Consider the following 20,487-nt stretch of genomic DNA (forward strand, 5'->3'; position numbering starts at 1 on the left):
TCATTTATTTATCCGTCTATCTATCTCAGTGGCATGATACATATAGACAGATGTAGATAGATAGGTACCTAGCCCCATGCTTTCTCTGAGCTGTAGTAATGTGTGTGCAACTACGTATTGGACCTTTTTTGTCTGGATGTCCTGTTGGTACCTCAAACTCAGCATGTCTTAAATGAACTTATCATTTCCCCCCTCAAACTTGCCCTTCCACCCAAGTTTCTTTTTTTTGTTGACAGTACAACCATTCTACCAGTCACCCAGGCTTAAAATCCCAAAGTTATTTTTTTTTCAAGAGATCATGTCTTTATTTTTTTCACTAGTTTTAAAAAATAATTTATTTATTTTTAGTTGTCAGCATTCACTTTCATAAGATTTTGAGTTTTAAATTTTCTCCCCTCTCTCCTCCCAGCTCCCCAAATGGCATAAAATCTGATACAGGCTCTACTTATACATTCATATTAAGCACACTTTCACATTAGTCATGATGTATAGAAGAATTAGAACTAATGTGAGGAACCACAAGAAAGCAGAAATGAAACAAAACAACAAAAGAAAAGGAGAGCAAATAGTATGCTTCCATCTGCATTCAGAGTCCATGGTTCTTTTTCTGGGTGTGGATAGCATTTTCCACCATGAGTCTTTTGGAGTTGTCTTAGATCTTTGCATTGCTGAGAAGAGCTAAGTCTATCAAAGTTAGTTATCACACAATGTGGCTGTTACTATGTACAATGTTCTCCTGGTTCTGCTTATTTCACTCAGCATCAGTTCATATAAGTCTTTCCAGGTTTTTCTCAAGTCTGCCTGCTCATAATTTCATATAGCACAATAGTATTCCATTGCATTCATATACTACAACTTGCTCAGCCATTCCGCAATTGATGGGCATCCCCTCAATTTTCAATTCTTTGCCACCACAAAAAGAGCTGCTATAAATCTTTTTGTACATGTGGGTCCTTTTCACATTTTTGTGATCTCTTTGGGATACAGACATGGAAGTGGTATTGCTGGGTCTCAAAGTTATTTTTGATGCTCACATCTAATCAGTTGTCATATCTTGTGCTGTCAGGGTCTGAAATATCTCTTGCATTTCTCTTAGCATTTGCATTCACTTTGTTACCACCCAACGTAAGGCCGTTGCTGCTTACCTGGACAACTACAATAGTTTCTTACCTACTCTTTGTTCCTCTACTTTCTATTTTCCCCTACTTTCTAAACCATTCTCCTTAACAATCATCCAAATAATCTTCCTAAACCATAACTCGCTCCATATCACTGTCCTGGTTCCCTATTGCCTATTAGACAAATGGCAACTTTTCAGTCTAACATTTAAGACCTACTGCAGTCTAGTTCCAATCTATCTTTATAGCTTAATTTCACACTCCTTCTCTTTGTCTACTCTACATTGTTGCCAAACTACACTGCTACTTGTTTCACAATCTAATTTTATCATTTCCTGCATTTGAGTAGGAGAAGAAGGTCTGGAATGTATTTCTTCCACAACTCCACTGGTTGAAATTCTTCTTTCAACAGAGCTAAGTTCCTGCTCAGGCACCACTTTTTCCATGAAGCTTCCCCTGATTCTCCTCTAGCTAAAAATGATTATTCTTTTCATATATTTTTCTAGAAAACTTTGTCTGAACCTCTCCTTTACTCTCATCAACTCTACTTTGCATCATACCTATATGTATGTGTATGTTTTACATTAGATTGCAAGATCTTTGAAGGCAGAAACTGTCTGTCTTCTGCTACTTTTGTATACCGATGACTGAACCAAGTGTCTTGCATTAGTAGGTGCTAAATAAATGTATTTTTTGGTAAATTCAATTCATTAATTTTAAGTGACTCTTTTCAGTTTTTATGGCTAACAAAGTAGTAGCCCAATTCTGCTTTTATACCTGCCTGTCTATGAGCTAAATAAGAACTCCAAATGGCTACATAGGTCCTGATATCTCACTTTATGGGAGACAGAAATTGGTTTTCTTATTCAATAGGAGCTTTTGCATTTTTAATTTTCTTTGTTTTTCTTTAGTGTGAAATTTGCAAAAAGCCTTTGGAAAACCTGGAAGCTGGTGATAGCATTTGGATCTATAAACATACTGTACACTGTGAGCCTTGCTACTCCAAGGTTGTAGGTATGTGCCAAGCTTTGTAATCCACTGACATCTTTGTAAACATTGAAAGATCTTTGGGGGTGGGGCATTTATAATGCCATGAATTAAGTTATTATAATGGTATTTCATATTATTTTTTGCTAAATATTATTAGTACAGACATTTAGGCAAATTTATTATAGGGATCATCTCATACCTTAAGTAGATAGCTTTAGTACTCTAGCTTATATTGTAAAAAATAGTTAAAATGCTTACCAGTTTTCAATATCAAACATTGTAAAACATGCAATTTATTGCCTATAATAGCTTTTCCTTCATTAGCTCATTATCACAGAAAGATATGGAAGTTCTACTCTCAAATTCTTCTTTGCATCATTCATTGACCCTACAGTCAATGAGAATGGCAGGAAATGACTTCCTATATTTGCATTTCTGTATACCTCTGGTATAGGGCAATTATAGACTGACTGGTTGATTGAACCTAGGACTTTCTATTTCATCTGAGCTGGAACTTCAGTGACAACTCAGGGGGCTAAGACTCCTCTTTATCTACACAGGAAATTTGGCCTGCTTATTTCAACCTAAGCTAATTTATCTCTCCTGGGGGCTCACCACATTGGTGCCAAGACTTGGTGCAAACACTTGATTGTCTTAGTTCACTGTAGCTTAGAACACCTATGTTCAAATGATCTGCCACCCTGGGTCTCTCCAGCAGCAGGAAGAATAGGTTCAGTTACTACCAAAGTGCTTTTTAACATTATTAAAAGGATCATGAAGTTAATGCAATATTAAATTGTTATTATAGTATTTGTCTCTTCATAAGTGATCTCTTTATAGCCAATTATTTGAAGAGTTATCATATGGAAGAATGATTATACTTGTTCTATTTGGCCCCAGAGGTCAGATGTAGGACCAGTGAGTAGAATTTATAGGGAGAAAGTTTCACTTCAATGTGTGGAAGAAAATTCCTAAGAATGTAGAACTATCCAAAAAAATTGAATAAACTGAACTAGAAGGTGATAGGTTCGCTTAACTAGAGGTATTCAAGATGAGGCTGAATAAGTACTTGTTAGCCAGAGGTGGTAGCAGAAACCTGTAATCCCTGCTACTGAGGGAGGCTGAGGCTGGTGGATAGCTTGAGTTCAGGAGTTCTGAGATATAGTAGGTCTAAAGCATATCAGGTGTCTGCACTAAGCCTAGTACCAATATGGTGAGCCTCTAGGAGTGAGGGGTCCCCAGGCTGCCTAGGAAGGGGCAAACTAGCTCATGTCAGAAATAAAAAGAGTCAAAGCTTCTTTCTTGATCAGCAGTGGGGTCAGGCCCGTCAGTAGAGGCTGTACTGTCAGCTTCAGCAAAATAAAGGAGACAGACTGAGTCTCAAAAGCAAACAAAACACATGTCAAAGAAAGGAGGGACTTTCAATAAGTCAATAACTGAACTACACTAGAAATATATACAAGTGCAAATACAAGAGGCCATTTTCTTTATTTTCTGGGCATACATTGGTTTTTTTTGTCTCTGATGTTGCTTGGACTAAAGAAACTCTGAGAACCCTAGAATCTATGTTTCATAAGTTCAAAACTCCATGGTACCATAGCTTATTAAATGAGAGTGTCAACCTCAGAGGAGGAAGACCAGGATCTAAATCCCACCTCTAACTAGTTGGTTGTGTGGCCCTGGGTAAGCAGCTTAACTTCTCAGTCCTTTAGGCAACTCTCAAAGACTATAAATTAGAGAGAAGGTACTGACAAGCATTGATAGAGGGAATTTCCTCACTTAGGAGTTTCCTATGTTGTTTTCAAAGAAGACCAATGGCATCACAATGTCTTGACTTGAGCCTGAATTGGATTTATGTGAGGCAGAGTTGGTTTGGAGTTTGATGAAACCTATATTCATGCCTTTTGGGAGTTTCCTATGCCAATGTAAACACAGGTCCAATTCGTATCCCAAGCCCTATCCTTATGTACATAAATTATGTGAAAGGGCCCCCTATTTTTTACCATAGAGATCATGAAGAGTTGGGAAGCAGTTTTAAAGACATTTGCCATGCAGAAACATTATTGTAATAAAATTCCATGAGATAAGGTACATCTTTGAAATTCAATATCAGCTTTCTATTTTTATATTTAGTTAATAAGGGAGAGGTACAAAGGAGTTAGAAACCAGATAACAATACAGTGTAAAAGACATTTTTTCCAATGGAGTTTCTCTCTTTCTTTGCTGATGGCATGTCAAACAGTAATTCACTTGATTCCTACAAAGAATCTAGATTAGGGAACCTAACTTTATCCAAAGGACCATAGGTCACTAACATCTAGACTAACCTAAGTGTGAGAGGCCTGGATTGAGTTTGTTAAAAAGTTAGAACACAGTTTAGCAAGCTATCAAAATTTACCTCAAGAAAGGAAGAAATCCTGCTCAAGTTTTCCCCTACTTCACATCCTTTTCCCAGCCATATTTAATTTACTTCCTAATGTTGTCCACTGAATGCCCTCCAAGATGTAAATCTCTGATTCCCCAATAAGCATGTATTTTATTGTTCCAGAACCTGTAGTTCCTCAAAGGAAGGAAACAAGCATTTATTAAGTATGTACTATGTGTCATGTACTGTGCTAAATGCTTTATAAATATCTCATTTGCTCCTCAAAACAACCCTAGTAGTGGGTGTTACTACTATCCCCATTTTATAGCTGAAGAAACTAAGCAGAGGCTAAGTGACTTGCCCATGGTCATACAGCTAATAAATATTTGAGGCTGGATTTGAACTCGGGTCTTCCTGACTCCCAGCCTTCCTCAAAGAGCCAGAAGTGCTAATTTTTTTCATCCTTCCCTTTCCAAACTCAGAATTATAAGTTCAGAAGGCTGGCTGTACACAGGATTAAAAGCCATATGGTAGAGGATGTGTTTCTAGTGTCGATATGTTCCCATAATGCATTAATGTGTTTGCCTTTGAATTATAGGCACACAGAGAATTATAATGAATTCAATATATCTAATTGTTGTTTTCTTTTTACTTTTAGCCAAGTGGATTCTGTGATTCTGACATGTGGAAACCAAGATGAATGCCATTTATTGAGAACATTTAGTTCTTTAAGGAAAGTTTTTTGGTTAACAATAGTTTTAAGCTTTCTTACTGAAGATTAAAAGAATCTTGTGCAAAATGCTAATTCTGCTATGAATCAAATAGTCAATGCATATGATAATGTTAGTTACAGGAAGGGAACAATTCCATTTTACATGGATTTAGAGATCAAAAATTGAACTAGTCAGCATCATTTTCCCCAGCCTTGCCCAAAATGACCAGTGCAACAGCGATGATGCCTCTGATGGCAATGAGTGTTGACAGAGTTAAGGAGGGCACTTCCCTTTCAGGCTGAGTCAAAGTTTTTATTTTAATATTTTTTGTGGGGGCCTATTGCTTTGTTTTTAATTTGCCCATCTTTATTTTCTCAGCCCTTCAGTGAATGTGTCATCCTCTTTGTATCATTGATGTGAATTAAAGGACATTTTAATAAGTATCCCATGAAAGGAAGACATCTGCCTAGCCCATGTCCAGATGACATCTACAACAAAGATTCTTGATGGCTAATTTTTGACAATAACATGGCGGCAAGGTTTAAAATAGAGGGCAATTTTTTACTTTAAAGTTAAGAAGGACCTATGATTTTGTATTTATCAAAAATCTAAAGAAACATTATCTTGGTAGCCTATTTTATCAAGGATATTATTTTTATAGGCTGTTTTAAGAACCAAAGGGAATAGATTTGTGGGTGAGTGATAAAATCATACTATATGTATACTATATAGGTAGTACTTTTGTTATATTTTTCTTTGCATGCTTTTCAAAATCTAGTTAAGCAGGCATTCAATGACAATGGTTTTGGATTATCAGAACACTTTCTTTGGTGTAGCACTTATATTCATATTGCACAGCACTTTGTATCTGCAAATGGATTATAAAAATAAATTGAAATGCCTGTTAACAATAAATCTTTTTTTTTTGAGTGTGATAATCAGCTTCATTTACCAATGGAGTAATTTACTGATTTTGTGAGTGAGTCAATCAGTAAATATTTATTAAGCTTCTGCCAGACTCTATGCTACGTTCCAGGGATACAAAGAAAGGCAAAAGATAGATAGTTCCTGCTCTCAAGAAGCTCACCATCAAATGAGGGAGACAATATGCAATTATGTATAAACATAATATATGCAAGATAAATTAGAGAAAATCAACAGAAGGAAAGTATTAGCATTAAGGGAGATCTAGAAAGGCTTCCTGTAGAAAGTGGATTTTAGCTGGGATTTGAAGGAAGCCAGGGAGATGAGGATGCAGAGATGAAGAAGGAGAAAATTCTGGTGAGCTAGGTGTGTGGTCTCATGTGGTGTGACCAATGTTTTACTTATCAGTTTTTTTCAGTGTGTCTGGGCTCTAGTTTTTATTTGCAATGTAGCTATTGTGTAAGCATTCGAAAGTGCTCAGGTTGAAATCCAAAAAGAGAACATTTAAAAATTTGTTTTCATACTTACAATGAATATTTGTTAAAATAAGAAAGTTTGAACTTTTAGGGAATTCTAAGGAAAGGTCAGGGTAGTCATGGAGAACTGAGCTAGAGAAACTCAAAAGCTATCTTAGAAAACTGGCACAACTGACCAATTCAATAGCTCATCCTTTTAGGTTATGGGAGGTATCGTCACACGTACTACTCTATACAGGAGCCTGGCCTCAAAAGAGTTGTCTTGTGGAAGAAGGAGGAGCCTGAGAGAGAATAAATAATAATTCTGTGTTCATTAATTCACACTCCATGAGAAGCCATAGTAATTGAGCCATGTGTTTTATTGTTCTTTTATTATATGGTATCCAAGTAGATCAAAAGAAATAATTTTGTCAGACTTGAAACTCATTGTAGAAAAGGACCAGATGCAGCAGACTCCCTGCTTTGAAAAAAAATAATAAATCATATTAACATGTAAATACTTTTATAGCAAAGCTAGTCTTTTGATATTCTTTTTGTATATCATTGAAATATTTTATTTCCCTTTAGTGTTTGGTGAAACAATTAAAAGAAATATATTTTTTGCAGCTGCTAAATGGACCTTTTATCCTCTTCCAATAATATACTAAAGATGGCTAAAACAATGCTGGTGAAAATGGAATAAATTGAGGGTGGAGGAAAGAAGAGGAGTTGAATTCACCAAGCCCACTTCACTAAAACTGAATGTACAAACACCATACAATACACTAAGATATACCAAAACATATATATTTTTTTAGATTTGCCACAACCATTCATCTGGCTTTGTGACCTATCCTAGACTTATTTGTTTAAAATTAGCCCCAAAACATCTGATCTTGATTTCTCTAGCTAAGATCACACTTATAAAAGATATGCAATGAATCAAAAAAGGCAAGTGCTTCAAATTGGATTATAACATAGAATTATAGTTTTCTAGAGATGAATGGGATTTTGGAGGCCACCTAGTACAAACCTCTCATGTTATAGGTGGGAAAACAAAGTCCAGAGGGGTAAAATGATATAGGAGCAAAAAAAGTGCTAGAGTCTGGGTCAGAAAACCTGAACTTGAATCTTGGCTCCTTCACGTACAAATTCTGGACCCCAATTTCCTCATCTGCAAAATGGGAAGGTTAGACCAAATCTCTTTCAGCTCTAAAAACTTGTGATCTCATTACACAGCTAGTAAATGACAGAGCCAGAATTTGACCTCAAGTTTTCTGAGTCCAAGATCAGTGTTCCCTTTCCACTGTGCCTTGATTCTTACTAGCAAGAGAGAGCAAAAGGAAAGCAATCTGCTTCACAATTTATTAAGTTATCCCCTATTAATAAAGCTGAGTAGTGGGAATTGTCTCAGTAAATAATCTAAAATGTGCATCCCTAATCATTTGATCACAGTAATTTGTATCGTTAAATAGGATTAGCAAGGCATACCAACTATTACTGATTAGCATCTTTCTGGAAAAATTCTGGCTTATGTTTAATATGATAGAAAGCTGACAACATTCAAATAATTTTCATATACTGGATAAGTCTGAAACACTATTAAAACCATTGATTTAATAGTGAAAATTTAACCTAGTTGATTATTCCATCTATTGCATGCTAACAGTATAGTCAGATTTTTCCATCACTAAACTAAATAGTTGCTTTAGTATCATGTGAACTTACATAATTTGAATAAATATAATTTGGTTTCCAAGAAACCAAATATTAATACTCTGCCAAATAGTAATTGCATGAGAAATCAAGGAAGTCCTTTAACTTCCTTACACCTTAATTTACTCCTTAAAAATAAAGGGTTGGAATAAACAGTCCACTTTGGCCTTAACACTCTGATTGTCTTATTTGGTACATAAGTAACTAAAGCTAAAATAAATGTTACAGTCTTTTATATGTAACAATTGAAAACATTTCAAAAACATGGATTGATTTTTTTCTTCAATAAGTATTTCCTTAAGTCATTTCCAAGAAAGAGTTAATATTAATTTCACACCAAATATCCAAGAACCTCAAATTCTTGTAACTTTTTTCTTGAGAGAAATGAATCCATGAATGGAGCTTTTCCAATACTACTGACTTAATTTCTTGTTCCCTGATTTTGGAAGAGTATGCAAAATTTCAACAAGATTTGTCTGTATTTGTACTCTGGATATTAACTGATGTCACAACATTATTCATTTTTTTTTTTTATACATGAAATCTACCTTCTAGCAAGCATAACAAAGATGTGAAATTCAGCCTTGAACTTCCTGAATCATTTGCTACCATTGATACGTTCTTCATAATTAATGCTCTTCTGTCCTTTGGCTTCCCTGACACTTCCCTATCCTATTTTCTTCTTCTTACCTCTGAGCAATACTGGTTCATCTTCCTTGAACTACCATAGTCAATCTCTCCTTCACCTTCCACAAAGCTCTATCCTTGGATTTCTCTTCTCTGGCCACACCCCCTCCCTTGACTTCATCCACTTCCATTGCTTCAATTATCAACTCTATACAGATTGTTTTCAAGACTACATCTATATCACTGACCTCTAACCTGGATTTCCATTTCCAACTGCCTCCTGGAAAGCTACACATGAGCTCCTTATTGACAACTGAAGCTCAATATGTCTACAGCAGAATTCATTATCTCTCTTCCTCTCTTAACTTTTCTCCTCCTGGTGTCCTAGATTCAAAATCTCTAAGTCTTCCTTACTGCCATCATTTTCCTCAGCCTCCACATTCTATCAGTCATCATGTCCTATTGCAATATCTGTTTCCTCACTCCTCCATTTATATCCCTACCACGTTAGTTCAAGCCCTCATTACTTCTTGGTTCAACTTCATATAATAGTCACTTAAGTTTTCCTGCTTTCAGTCTCTCAAAGATGTTCCGAACTTACCTGCTTTATTATTTGCTACCCTCCTCAAAAACAGTCTGTGGCTCCCTGTTATTTTTGAAAAAAATGAAATCTCCTGAGTAGTCTTCTAAGCATTACACAATCTGACTTCAACCTACTTTTTCAGGCTTTATTTCATGATACTCCCCAATGAATATCCTCCAGCTAAATGGACTGATTGCAATTTTTTTCTCTCATCCTCTCCTTATATGACATCTACTCATCCAGAAATAGACTCCCTCCAACTCCATCTATTGAAATAATTTTCTTTCAAGGCCCATCTTAGATGCTACCTCCTTCAGAGCACCTTCTGATCTCTTCTACTTCTTTATAGGCCATGCCACTTTATTTGATCCTTCCTATGCATTTAATCATTTTCTTACCTTTTCTATGGTTATTTGAATACCTGGGTCAGTCCACAGCTCCCTACTTCATTTTAAGTTCCTTGAGGGTAAAGATTGTTTCACTTTTCATCTTTAATTCCTCAATACCTTCCAGGGTGCCTTGTTCACTATAACATTTTATAAAATTTTATGTAAGGATCCATTTGCTTATTTTGCATTTTTAGTTACCTTTACAATCATAATTTCATCAATTTCATTGATAATTGCTCCTTAGTTAACTTAGTTCTATCCCTCCTCAGTTCAAATCCTCTTTTGCCTCCTTATTCTCTGTGAGCAGAACAATTAGAACTCAGGTTATAACATGTCAGTTATAGCTTCATGACACAAAGAGGCATCAGAGAAAGACTATGCTAATTACTATAATTCAAGAGAAAACATAAGTGCATGAGAGATGTGAAGTTCTATGTGAGGGCTATTACTGACTTAGAGGAGATGGACATTTTAGTTGTGCTTAAAAAGATGTGTAAGATTTCAACAGACGGAATGAATAAATATACAAATATAACATTATATAAATTTAACATATGATTCTAGGGCAAGACATTAATGACAGATGGACAGCCAGAATGCTATATTGGGATCCTTATAATATCAAGAGAAAGCAAGGAAAGCCTCCAATACATTGGGTTGACTACCTATGATGATATAGACAGTCCCTGCCCTCAAGAAGCTTCCATCCTAATGGAGGAAGACAATACATAAAAGGGAGATGATGAGTGTGGGACTTGGTATGAATATCCTGACTCAGAATCAGAGACGAGATAGAAATAAAGGATGGCTGGCTTGGGCCATTCCTCAAAATGGAGGTTGTGGGAGAATTTACCAGTGAGAGGAGATGGCCACAGGGTCAGAGGGATATGCCAGGGGGAGAAGGTATGCTGAGGCATGCCTAAAATCTTTTGCTTTCATTCTGGTAGCTTCCTGGCTTGTGCTATATAATGTGTAGGTCACAATCACATCTATTCCAAATACATGTAAAATTGGGGTAACACTCTTTTCAAAAACATTTTTGAAAAAAAAGATTTTTGGCTTTGCCTTTTGCAAGCTGCAGGGTCAAGAAAAACAGTTCTCTTCTTCACTTGTGCATTGGAAGGAATGAATTGATCTCCAAATATCTGACAAGACTGGAGAACTACAGGGAGTGAGGAAGCGAATAGCTATAAGCTTCAACTGTTGGCTTCCAAGCAGCAACTATACTCATTATAGAGTCTCCCAATTCCTATTCCACTCATTTCCAGTGACCTCACTGTTCTCCTCCAATCCACTGAACACAAGAACATGTCCAGACCTTTTAGGAGAAATTCTGTGTTCCATACCCTAGACTTTTAAATAGAAGTCCTAAGGAAGAGAAAGTGGTTAGACAGAAATTGGAGAGGGGGTTGATGGTCATAGGGCCTGGGGTAACATTGGGGAAGAAATCATATCTTCCAGGATTTTCTTCATTCCAGATAGATCTGATTTAGATAAGAGAATATCACGGGTGAGAGAGAATGGTTCCTCAACCTTACCACTTGTCCTCTCCTGTTTAAACCATCTTATAATATTTTCCCTACTCCTCTCTTTCAGTTGTGGCCATGATCTCTACTGTCCATAGAGTCTGATGACCTGGGTCCCCAGGTTTTGCCTCCTGTTTAAACCATCTTATAATATTTTCCCTACTCCTCTCTTTCAGTTGTGGCCATGATCTCTACTGTCCATAGAGTCTGATGACCTGGGTCCCCAGGTTTTGCCTCTTTGAACATTTTCAAAGGACCTGGAGGCCAGGAGCTCAAGAACAAGATCAAGTTAAAAGCCAAAGGTCACACCTCCAGACTCTTACTCCCTTGGCATATAGGGGCCAAGCAAAAAACTCAAGGAGGGGCCCAGTGCTAAGCCTAGTCTTCCCTCCATATGCAGGCTTCAGGGTCAGGGTCTTTCATAGACTAGATCTCAGATACAGGAAACATCTCCCCAGTACATGGTTCTTTTCTTACTCAGGGATGGGCCCAGGGGCCCAAAGAGGGAAGTCAGGCTCTTTGCCTCCCTGCATAGTTCCACTGATTATAGGGCCAGGATGAGGAACCTCTTTCCTCAATTTCTTGTTCCCAAGGACACTGTGAAAGCCCCAAAAGGGGCCTTGGAAAAAGATTCTGTCCCCTTAAGCAGCTCAAATGATAAAGAGCTAGGAATCCAGGTCAAGGAAGAACTGCCTGGAGCCCACTTCCTTCTAGGGGAGAGGGGGGAGGTAAGCCCAGAGCCAAAAAAAAGGATGCATCTCCAACCTCCCTTCTGCCAAAAGTCTAGAAGGCCAGAGTACCAGGGCCAGAACCAAGAAAAAGACAAAATTCAAGTTCAAGGCCAAAGGTGAGTCTTCAGCCTCTTACTCCTTTCCCCCAAAGCAGGCCAAAAGGAAGGTGACCAAGGACCAGGCTCTGAGTGTCCCTCAGCAGCCTCAGGACCAAAGAATGCCAAGTCCGAAGGGCCCATTCTTGGCACAGATCATCTATGATTATCATCATAGTAATAGTCAGAGTAATAATACTAGTAGTAGAAATGATAACCATAAGGCAGAGCTATCCAGATATGGAAATACAAGTCTAAGAATAAGCAATTTGATAAAATTTACTCCGAAGAGGGACTAAGATGTACACATAGAATATACATGAGAATTTTTCCATGGCAAAAGTAATGTGTTGTCTCTTAAATTATCAAAGATGAAACAGAAATAGTCAATGTTAGAGTAGCTGTGTGTAGTCAGGTACCCTACTGTACTAACCATCCTGGTTGGACCAATTTGGAAGAAACAATTTGGAATTATATGAGAAGAGTTGCCGAACTGTTCATACACTGTAATCCAGAAATCCACCATGGGGAATATATCCCAAGGAAGTCAATGAAAGAAACACAAGATGTGCGGACACCAAAATATTCACACCAACTTTTCTTCATGAAAAACACTGGCAACAAGTTGGGTACCCATCAACTGGCATGTGGTTTAACCAATTGGGGTATGTAAGTATAATGGAATGTTATAGAGCCTTAAGAAAAAATGAATATGAGGAATTCAGAGAAACTTGGGAAGACCAGTATGAACTGATGCTGAATCAATTAAATAAATCTTGAAGAACAATATATACAATGACTATAACAATGTGAATGAAAATAACACTAAAATGCAAACTCTGATTAATTGTAATGATCAGTCTTGATCCTGTAGAACTGATTATGAAACATACCACTATCCTTTCAGTAGAGAGATGGCAGACTAGGGATGTCGAATATGATTATGTCAAAAATGGTCTTGTGTTTATTAGTCTTGCTGAAATGCTTTATTTTTTTTGCAAAAAAAAAATTGGGGCTGGTGTTAGAGGGAAATGATTTTGTGGGAAAACAACAAGGCATTAATAATATTTTAAAATAAAATTCATGCGCTGAGTGTATAGATGAGACAATTTATGGACTATTTTTAAAAAAAACATTTTGGCTTCATATATAGATTGAATTTACATAATTAATCAAGCTTCAAAGCATTTCAAAGATTCTACTTTTCAGTTTTTCAGATAGTTTGTCAAATACAGACAGCCAATCCATCATTTTTCTGAACAGAATCTTAGCTTTTTCAGCTCCAATGTTTTATGATTCTCAGTGGTCAACATTCATTTAGTGATTCATTTCAACAAACACTTATTAATCCCCTACTATATGCAAGGCACACAATTAACATGTGGTAATGATATCCCATTACATTTAAAAAAAAAAAACTATGCTGGCGCCAAATAAAATTGATGTATGGCTTTTACATCAAAAAGAATGTGTAAAGTGAGCTTATTGAGAGACAGACTACAATAGAGTCAGAGCACTTGTTTGACTGTTGAAAGGACATCTAATCCATTCTATTACCTCTAGGGAAGGTAGCATTTAAGAAAGATAGTAATCTACCCTTTAAAAATATGCATAGAGAATAATTCCACAGCCTGTCTTAGTAATTTATGTCCTTGTGCAATCCAAATCTGTTATCTGTGTATACTGTTTATTGCCACATGTAAAACATCATTTCTTAATTAAGAAGAAAAAATAAGTTGTTATTTATTCCTCCCCTTCCCCATTCTTAAGCTCCCCTCACAGTTTTGTTCCGAACCATAGAATTTTAAAGCTTCATGGCATGCTGGAGATCATTCTAGTCCAATCCCCTTATTTTAGACAGGGAAAAACCCAGACCCAGAGGGGTTAAGGGGCTGGACCAAAATTACAAAGTAAGATAGTGGCAGTTTGGGGAGAAGATTCCTGGCTTCCTGACTCCTAGTCCAGTCCTCTGCATGTGGAACTCCAAGCTGAACACAGAACTCTTAAAAGCCTAACCAAGGCTGAATACATGAGGCAAATGGTTTACATATGCTAATCTATTTTTGTACATTAATATCATATTAACTTTTGAAATTACAATGACACATGGCAGTTCATACTTAGCTTACAGCAAGAAGTTCATGAACTCAGATAATTTTCTGACACCCACAAAATCATTTTGCCTTGTCTTGTATTTCTGTAGTTTCTTTCTCTTAAATGAGTTGTTTTACATCCCATATATATTTAATAAACATCATACTTGAAGCTCTAGACACTGTACCTTGTCTATTTCACTTCATATTTGCTAAGGAAGTTCTTTCAAAATACAAATTCTTTCTTTGTTTTTGCAGTTCTACAGACCAATTGAGTTGTGTCTGTCATCTGAAGACTCAAGGTGTGGGGTGACTCACTAACCAGAAAATTTACTAGTGGGTAATTAAATTTTCTATTCACATTAATTCATGAAGACTAGGACATGGATGGACTACTACCACAGGAGTAAAGAGAGTGCCTATACTGAAGGATGGGTCTACAGATCTTTTGAAAGGGACATTTAAGAATCTAGTTTTTGAAAGTGTTTGTCATGGAGAAAAATAGTAAATTTGCTGAAGTCCAAATTGAAAATGAATTAGAGGCTAGAAAATAATTAAGAATTGTTATGGGGAGGGAATTTCAGAGGAGGAGCAGTTTCCCTCCTGTTGTTGTGAAGCTGGTCACTATGGATGGGCATCTTTGTCTTTTCAATTGCCTTTGGAAGGTGGATTTGATTTTTCAGTTTGTCAGAGGCTTGGGCAAAAGCACAGTCACATTGTGGGCTTCCCAGGAAACTTTGCTCATGGGTGAATTATTGTGCATGTTTCCTAATGAAATCAACCTCTAATTAGGTTGTCCTAGTGGTTGTATGGTTTCAGTGTTTTCCCTAACATACACCCCTTGGGTTTCATGTGCCATGGCTATACTTGGTGCTACCCAACTGGTTGAGCTCAGTCTTCTAGTATTTGATAAAATAAAGCCTTTCTGAGCTAGCCATGGATCTGACATTTGAGCATGACAAGACACTATTTTGAGACTGAAAGATTAAGAATCTAGGAATTAACAAATATTTATTGATATTAGTGTGTTAGTGTGAATAGGAAACTTTGAATCTTAGAGCTGAACCTTACAAGTCATTTGACCAACCTCTAATATTATGTAAGAATGCATATTAGCCATCTAGGAATGTGAGAGAAATGACTACATCTAATGTTTCTTCAATATTTTAAGGATCTGTATTTAATCAACATGAGACCTACCTAATAAGACCTACCAATTTGCCTAATGCAAATTGAAACATCACTGTACCTTAGTAAATAGCCTCCATGAATATACCTGTGTTCTGGGCCATGCTCATATTCATAATTATTGAAAATTAAATGATATATATAGGAACTCTACCTTTCAAAAATATCATAATCTGAGTAATTTTTAACCATTAATAAAATTCACTGTTCCAGTCATAGACCTCTTGGATAACATTATTTTATTTTAAAATTCTAGTTGACCTTGGTGCAAAATAGGAAAATACATGCAGAGAAAGCAAAATCAAAACGGAAAAACATTAATATATACACTTAAAATCTCCTTAATCTTTTGTTACTGCATCAGCTTCTGTTCAACTAATGTGCCAATTCTGTTATAAAGCCTTCCCTGATTCCCCCATTGTTAATGTTCATTCTCTATTCAACTTATCTTTCATCTACTTATCTCGTATACACTATTACTTCCCCTCTCCTCCCCACCCATGTAAGAATAAATGTAAGAATAATGATAGCAGGGACTGTTTCATTTTTACCTTTGTATCCACGCTGTCTAACATTAGGCTTGGAATTTACTGAAGTATTACTATTGTGGAAGTGACCTTGGGTTCTCACAAACTATGCTAATAGAGCATAAACTTTGGAAACTTTGGCAGGTACTACCAAGTCTTCAAATACAGTCTGAACAGCCAAGGTCTTCCAAGGACCTACCAAGCTAAATCTGGAGAGCCTTGTCACCTGATTGATCTGGTGATGAATTTTTTTTCAGCTTCAGCAGCTCTTGAAAGACTGTCAGACTAAGGCAAGGATTAAGGATCTGAATGGATGAAAGGGGTGCCACTGTGGATCAGGTCATAGATCCTCAAAATATCGAAAAAATATTGAACGCTGTCATTTCAGTCACATTGTTAGCTGTTTGAGCGGAGGTGTGATTTAGCGCAATTAGAGAGCTATTCTTGGAGTTAGGAAAAGTCTAGTCAATTTAGCAAAGATTTATTAAGGACCTACTATGTGCCAGTCACTGCACTAAATGCTGAGGATGCAAGAAAGTCAAAAGACCACCCCTGCTCTACAGGAGCTTTCAGTCTACTGGGGGACAACACCATGAAGACAACCATGTACAAATTACAAATTACATGCACACACACAAACATACACATACAATGCATTGGAAATAATCATGACAGGAAATGCGTTGAATTAAAGGAGATCAAAAAAGGCTTCCTACAGAAGGTAGGATTTTTTATCTGAGGCTTGAAGTAAGCCAGAGAAGCAAGGACATGGAGATGAGAAAGGAGAGCATTCCAAGCATGGGGGATAGCCATTTAAAATGCCTGAAGTCAGGAGGTGGAGCATATTATTTGGGAAATAGCAAGTAAGCAAATGTCAGTCATGTCTAACTCATTATGACTCCATTCGGGGTTTTCTTGGCAAGAGATACTAGAGTGGTTTGCCATTTCCTTCTCTGGCTCATTTTACAGATGAGGGAATTGAGGCAACTAGTAAGTACCTGAAGCCATATTTGAATTCAGGAAAATGAGTCTTCCTGACTCCAGGACTGGCACTGTACCCACTGTGCCACCTAGCTGTCCAGTGACATGTCTTTAAAAGATTAATTTAACAGTTAAGGGAAAATGGACTGAAGAAGGGAGATGTTTGCAATAGCCCCAGGATGAGGTTGAGCCCCAGATGAGGGCCCGCACCCTCAGAGGAGAGAAAGGGGAATATGGGAAAGACATTACAAAGGTAGAATTGACAGTCTGGGTCAACTACTGAAGGCTTGAAAAACTTTCTTGAGATTGACAGAGGTGAAGAGGACAAAAATGCTAGAGCTGTATTTTCATTTCCCAACACATCTACATAATGTTTCCTGCAACGAATATCTCTGAGCCTTGTTTCCAACTGTGTTGGCCACGCTTAAAATGCTCTCCCTCTCTCCTTGGCTTCTCGAAATCCCTAGTGCCTTTTACAGCTCAGCTGAAATGTCATCTAGAAAAGGTCTTTTTTTGATTTTCCCCAAGTGGCTAGTTCCTCCTCTCTGTATGTGTGTTGTTTCCTCTAGATGAGTGTAATCTCCCTGAGGTCAGGGGAGGGGCATGCTGGAGTCAGCTTCTACTAGTTCTGGAAAGCTGATAATTAAATGATCAGAGTGAGTCAGTCAATAAAGCACCTACTATGTGCCAGGCATTTTGAACATTTGTACCTTGGAAATTGGCAAAAGCTACAGATCAGAACTTGATTTATTTGATGTGTTGATTGTCTAGACTTAAGAAAGTGATGTGTTAGTAACACAGATTAAACCTAAAAGTGTGTCAGGTACTTTTCCCCCAACCCACCTGGAGTCATTTATCTATCATACATTCTACTGTTTCCGGACATATATTCAGTGCATACAGTATCATACATCCTACTGAAACAGTTTCATTTTTGTCTTTTTAACCCTAGTGCCTAGCATATGCTGGGCATATAGTAGATACTTAATAAATGGTTGTTGGATTGAATATCTAATCACTATCATCCCTTAAGTATAGAACTGCATTAATTTTCATGAAAATAGAAATGAAAACATAGTCACTAAACTTGCTCGAGAATTTTGAAAAAAGAAATCAGCTGTTCCCATTCCAGTACACAAAGAGGGAAGAAATGTACTCACTGATTTGCTGAGTGGTGTACCTTTCCATGGAAATTGGTGAACATTTGTATGGTAGATTTGCTATTAAAATACTTACAATCCTTTTCTCAACTAAGTCCTTTCACCCTCTCCATAATGTATTTAAAACTGTTTTTTTTTTTGAAAAAACGACAGTGCTGATCACCTTCCTTTAAATAAAGCCAATGTGTGTGACTTGGGAATTCAGGGGAAGGGGGGACACATGGGGTTCTAGCAGAAATCTGAGATATGTACAGATAATACAGAAAGGCTACAGTGCAAGTGATAGCCCATCAGAAATTTATCACTGACTGTGGGGCCCAGAAAAATGGTAGAATTTTCTTCTCAGAATCGCAACCCTATAATTCAAATGACTTGCAGGAATGTCTGTAAGTAATTATTACCTCTGCTATTCATTAACAAGGAGGCTAAGGCATTTGTGAAGAAGCTGTCATACGATGTGCAATGTGATAAGATTCACAATGACTTGGTCTAGTTCCATCAAAAAAGTCGCCATCAGGCCTTCAACACTCCAGATTATGCCATGGCTCTGTGTGGCATCCCAGTATGGTTAGAGTAGCTTTTTTCAAGTAAGAAAGTAACAGCTGGCACTTTTAAAAGAACATACTTTTTTATTTTAGGAATGACACGAACATGTAAATTTCAAGTCTATTCTTCTCCCTCCCATTACCTGCCAGAAAACAGCAAAGCATGATTCATACGTTGAACTCCTTCTTTAAAAAAAAAACAAAACACTATAATTTCTCCTAGATTTCAATTTCATATGATTCACACAAAACCTAAAGGTTTATAAATGGTGTTTTTTTCTTTTTCTTTTTCTTTTTGTCAAGCCAATGTTTTATTCTAAAAAGGCTTCCCAGGTTAATCATTGATAAGCAAACAAGAAGTTGTATTCATGATTGACATCTCTACAACACAAATTGGACAAACAGACTTCCATACTCAGACTTCACTAACACATTAAATTTTATTCAATTCAATTCACGGAGTTTCTTAAGTAATTAGCATGTGACAGGAGCTCTATTTGTTGCACATGCAGATACAACCAAAATGGTTCCCACCCTCAGGCATCTTCCATTCTTCTCTGGTGAGGCAACATGTATATAGATGAGCAAATTCCAAATATCTAGTGTTGTAGGCCTGTCTAGAGGTGCAAAAATAAAATAGGCTAGTTTGGCTGAAACCTTGTGTGACACAGTCATGTGGAAGCAGTCTGGAAAGCTAGTACGGAGCCTGAAGGGCTTTGAATGTCAGACAGAGGTTTTTGTATTTTACTCTTGAAGAAATAGGAAGGCACTGAAACTTTCTGAGGAGTAAGAGAAGGGACATAGTCAGAAAATTGAGAGAGGGATAGCCCAAAGTATAATTATCTGCTTGCTTACTTATCACTCACAAAATATTTGTAATTAAATAATATAAATTTATAATCTAAATAATAATTATAGCTTTTGGCAATCTGATTATAAGATTAAAGAAAAATGTTGAAAAAAACCAAATCAAAACCAAAGCTACTTAGGAGAATAGCCTGTTTCTTAATGTACTAAAGTATTTTTAGAAGCAAACAAATACATATAGAAGCTATTGATGTGCTAATAATATTTTCCTTATGTATGTTTAATGCTTCCATTAGCAAAAAACCTAAAGACTTCTACTTATCAACACAGTTCTGCCTTTGCCATGATGTATACTTGAAAAACCTAAAACCATTTCTTTTAAGACATTTCATAATTCAGAAATTTTACTGATTCCCATAGGTTGAATTGTCCTGCATACAGATCTGTTTAAGTTAGTAATATGTTACTGTGCAGGATTACCTCAATCTATAAAACAGATACATTCAAGTAGAAGCTATATTTAAATGACATTTAAAAAAAATGAAACCGTATTTTCCCAAAGACTTATGCTATAGTTTCAGAAATGCAAAAAGATGATAGCCACAAAGTAATACTTAAAAATCACATTGCTAAAAATTATAGATTTCATAGAAAATAATTTTATACTAAAACACTATTAATAATATTTCAGCAAGTCAATATTGTATTAGAAACACATTCTCCCGACTGCAAAAGGGCCATTTTTCACTCCATCTGAACATATATGAAAGTGGACTTGCCTCATTTAAATTTGTATTACTTCTCCCTTCCATGAGAACCAAGAGGCTTTCTGGCAAATGCCTTTTTATTTTCAAACAAAGAAGTTAAAGTCTACTGTTGTTCTTGTTCAATTGTTAGTTGTGTCTGACTCTTTGTGACCCTCATTTGGGGTTTTCTTGGTAAAGATACTGGAAT

General features: G+C 36.6%; 1 protein-coding gene across 20 annotated transcripts in view; it reads left to right on the top strand.

Moving 5' to 3' along the window:
- The window catches only part of SCEL (sciellin), a 152,663-nt gene extending 146,562 nt beyond the window's left edge, over positions 1–6,101 (top strand). For all 20 annotated transcript variants that reach the window (XM_078147216.1, XM_078147214.1, XM_078147212.1 and 17 more), the window contains 2 exons: positions 2,030–2,132; positions 5,132–6,101. In XM_078147216.1, the coding sequence (XP_078003342.1) occupies positions 2,030–2,132; positions 5,132–5,148 (120 nt within the window). In that variant the 3' untranslated portion in view covers positions 5,149–6,101. The remainder of the gene's footprint in view (positions 1–2,029; positions 2,133–5,131) is intronic.
- Positions 6,102–20,487: the final 14,386 nt, after the last annotated feature.

Source organism: Phascolarctos cinereus, unplaced genomic scaffold (genome assembly GCF_003287225.1).
Source record: "Phascolarctos cinereus isolate Bilbo 61053 unplaced genomic scaffold, phaCin_HiC Scaffold_7;HRSCAF=346, whole genome shotgun sequence".
NCBI lineage: Eukaryota > Metazoa > Chordata > Mammalia > Diprotodontia > Phascolarctidae > Phascolarctos > Phascolarctos cinereus.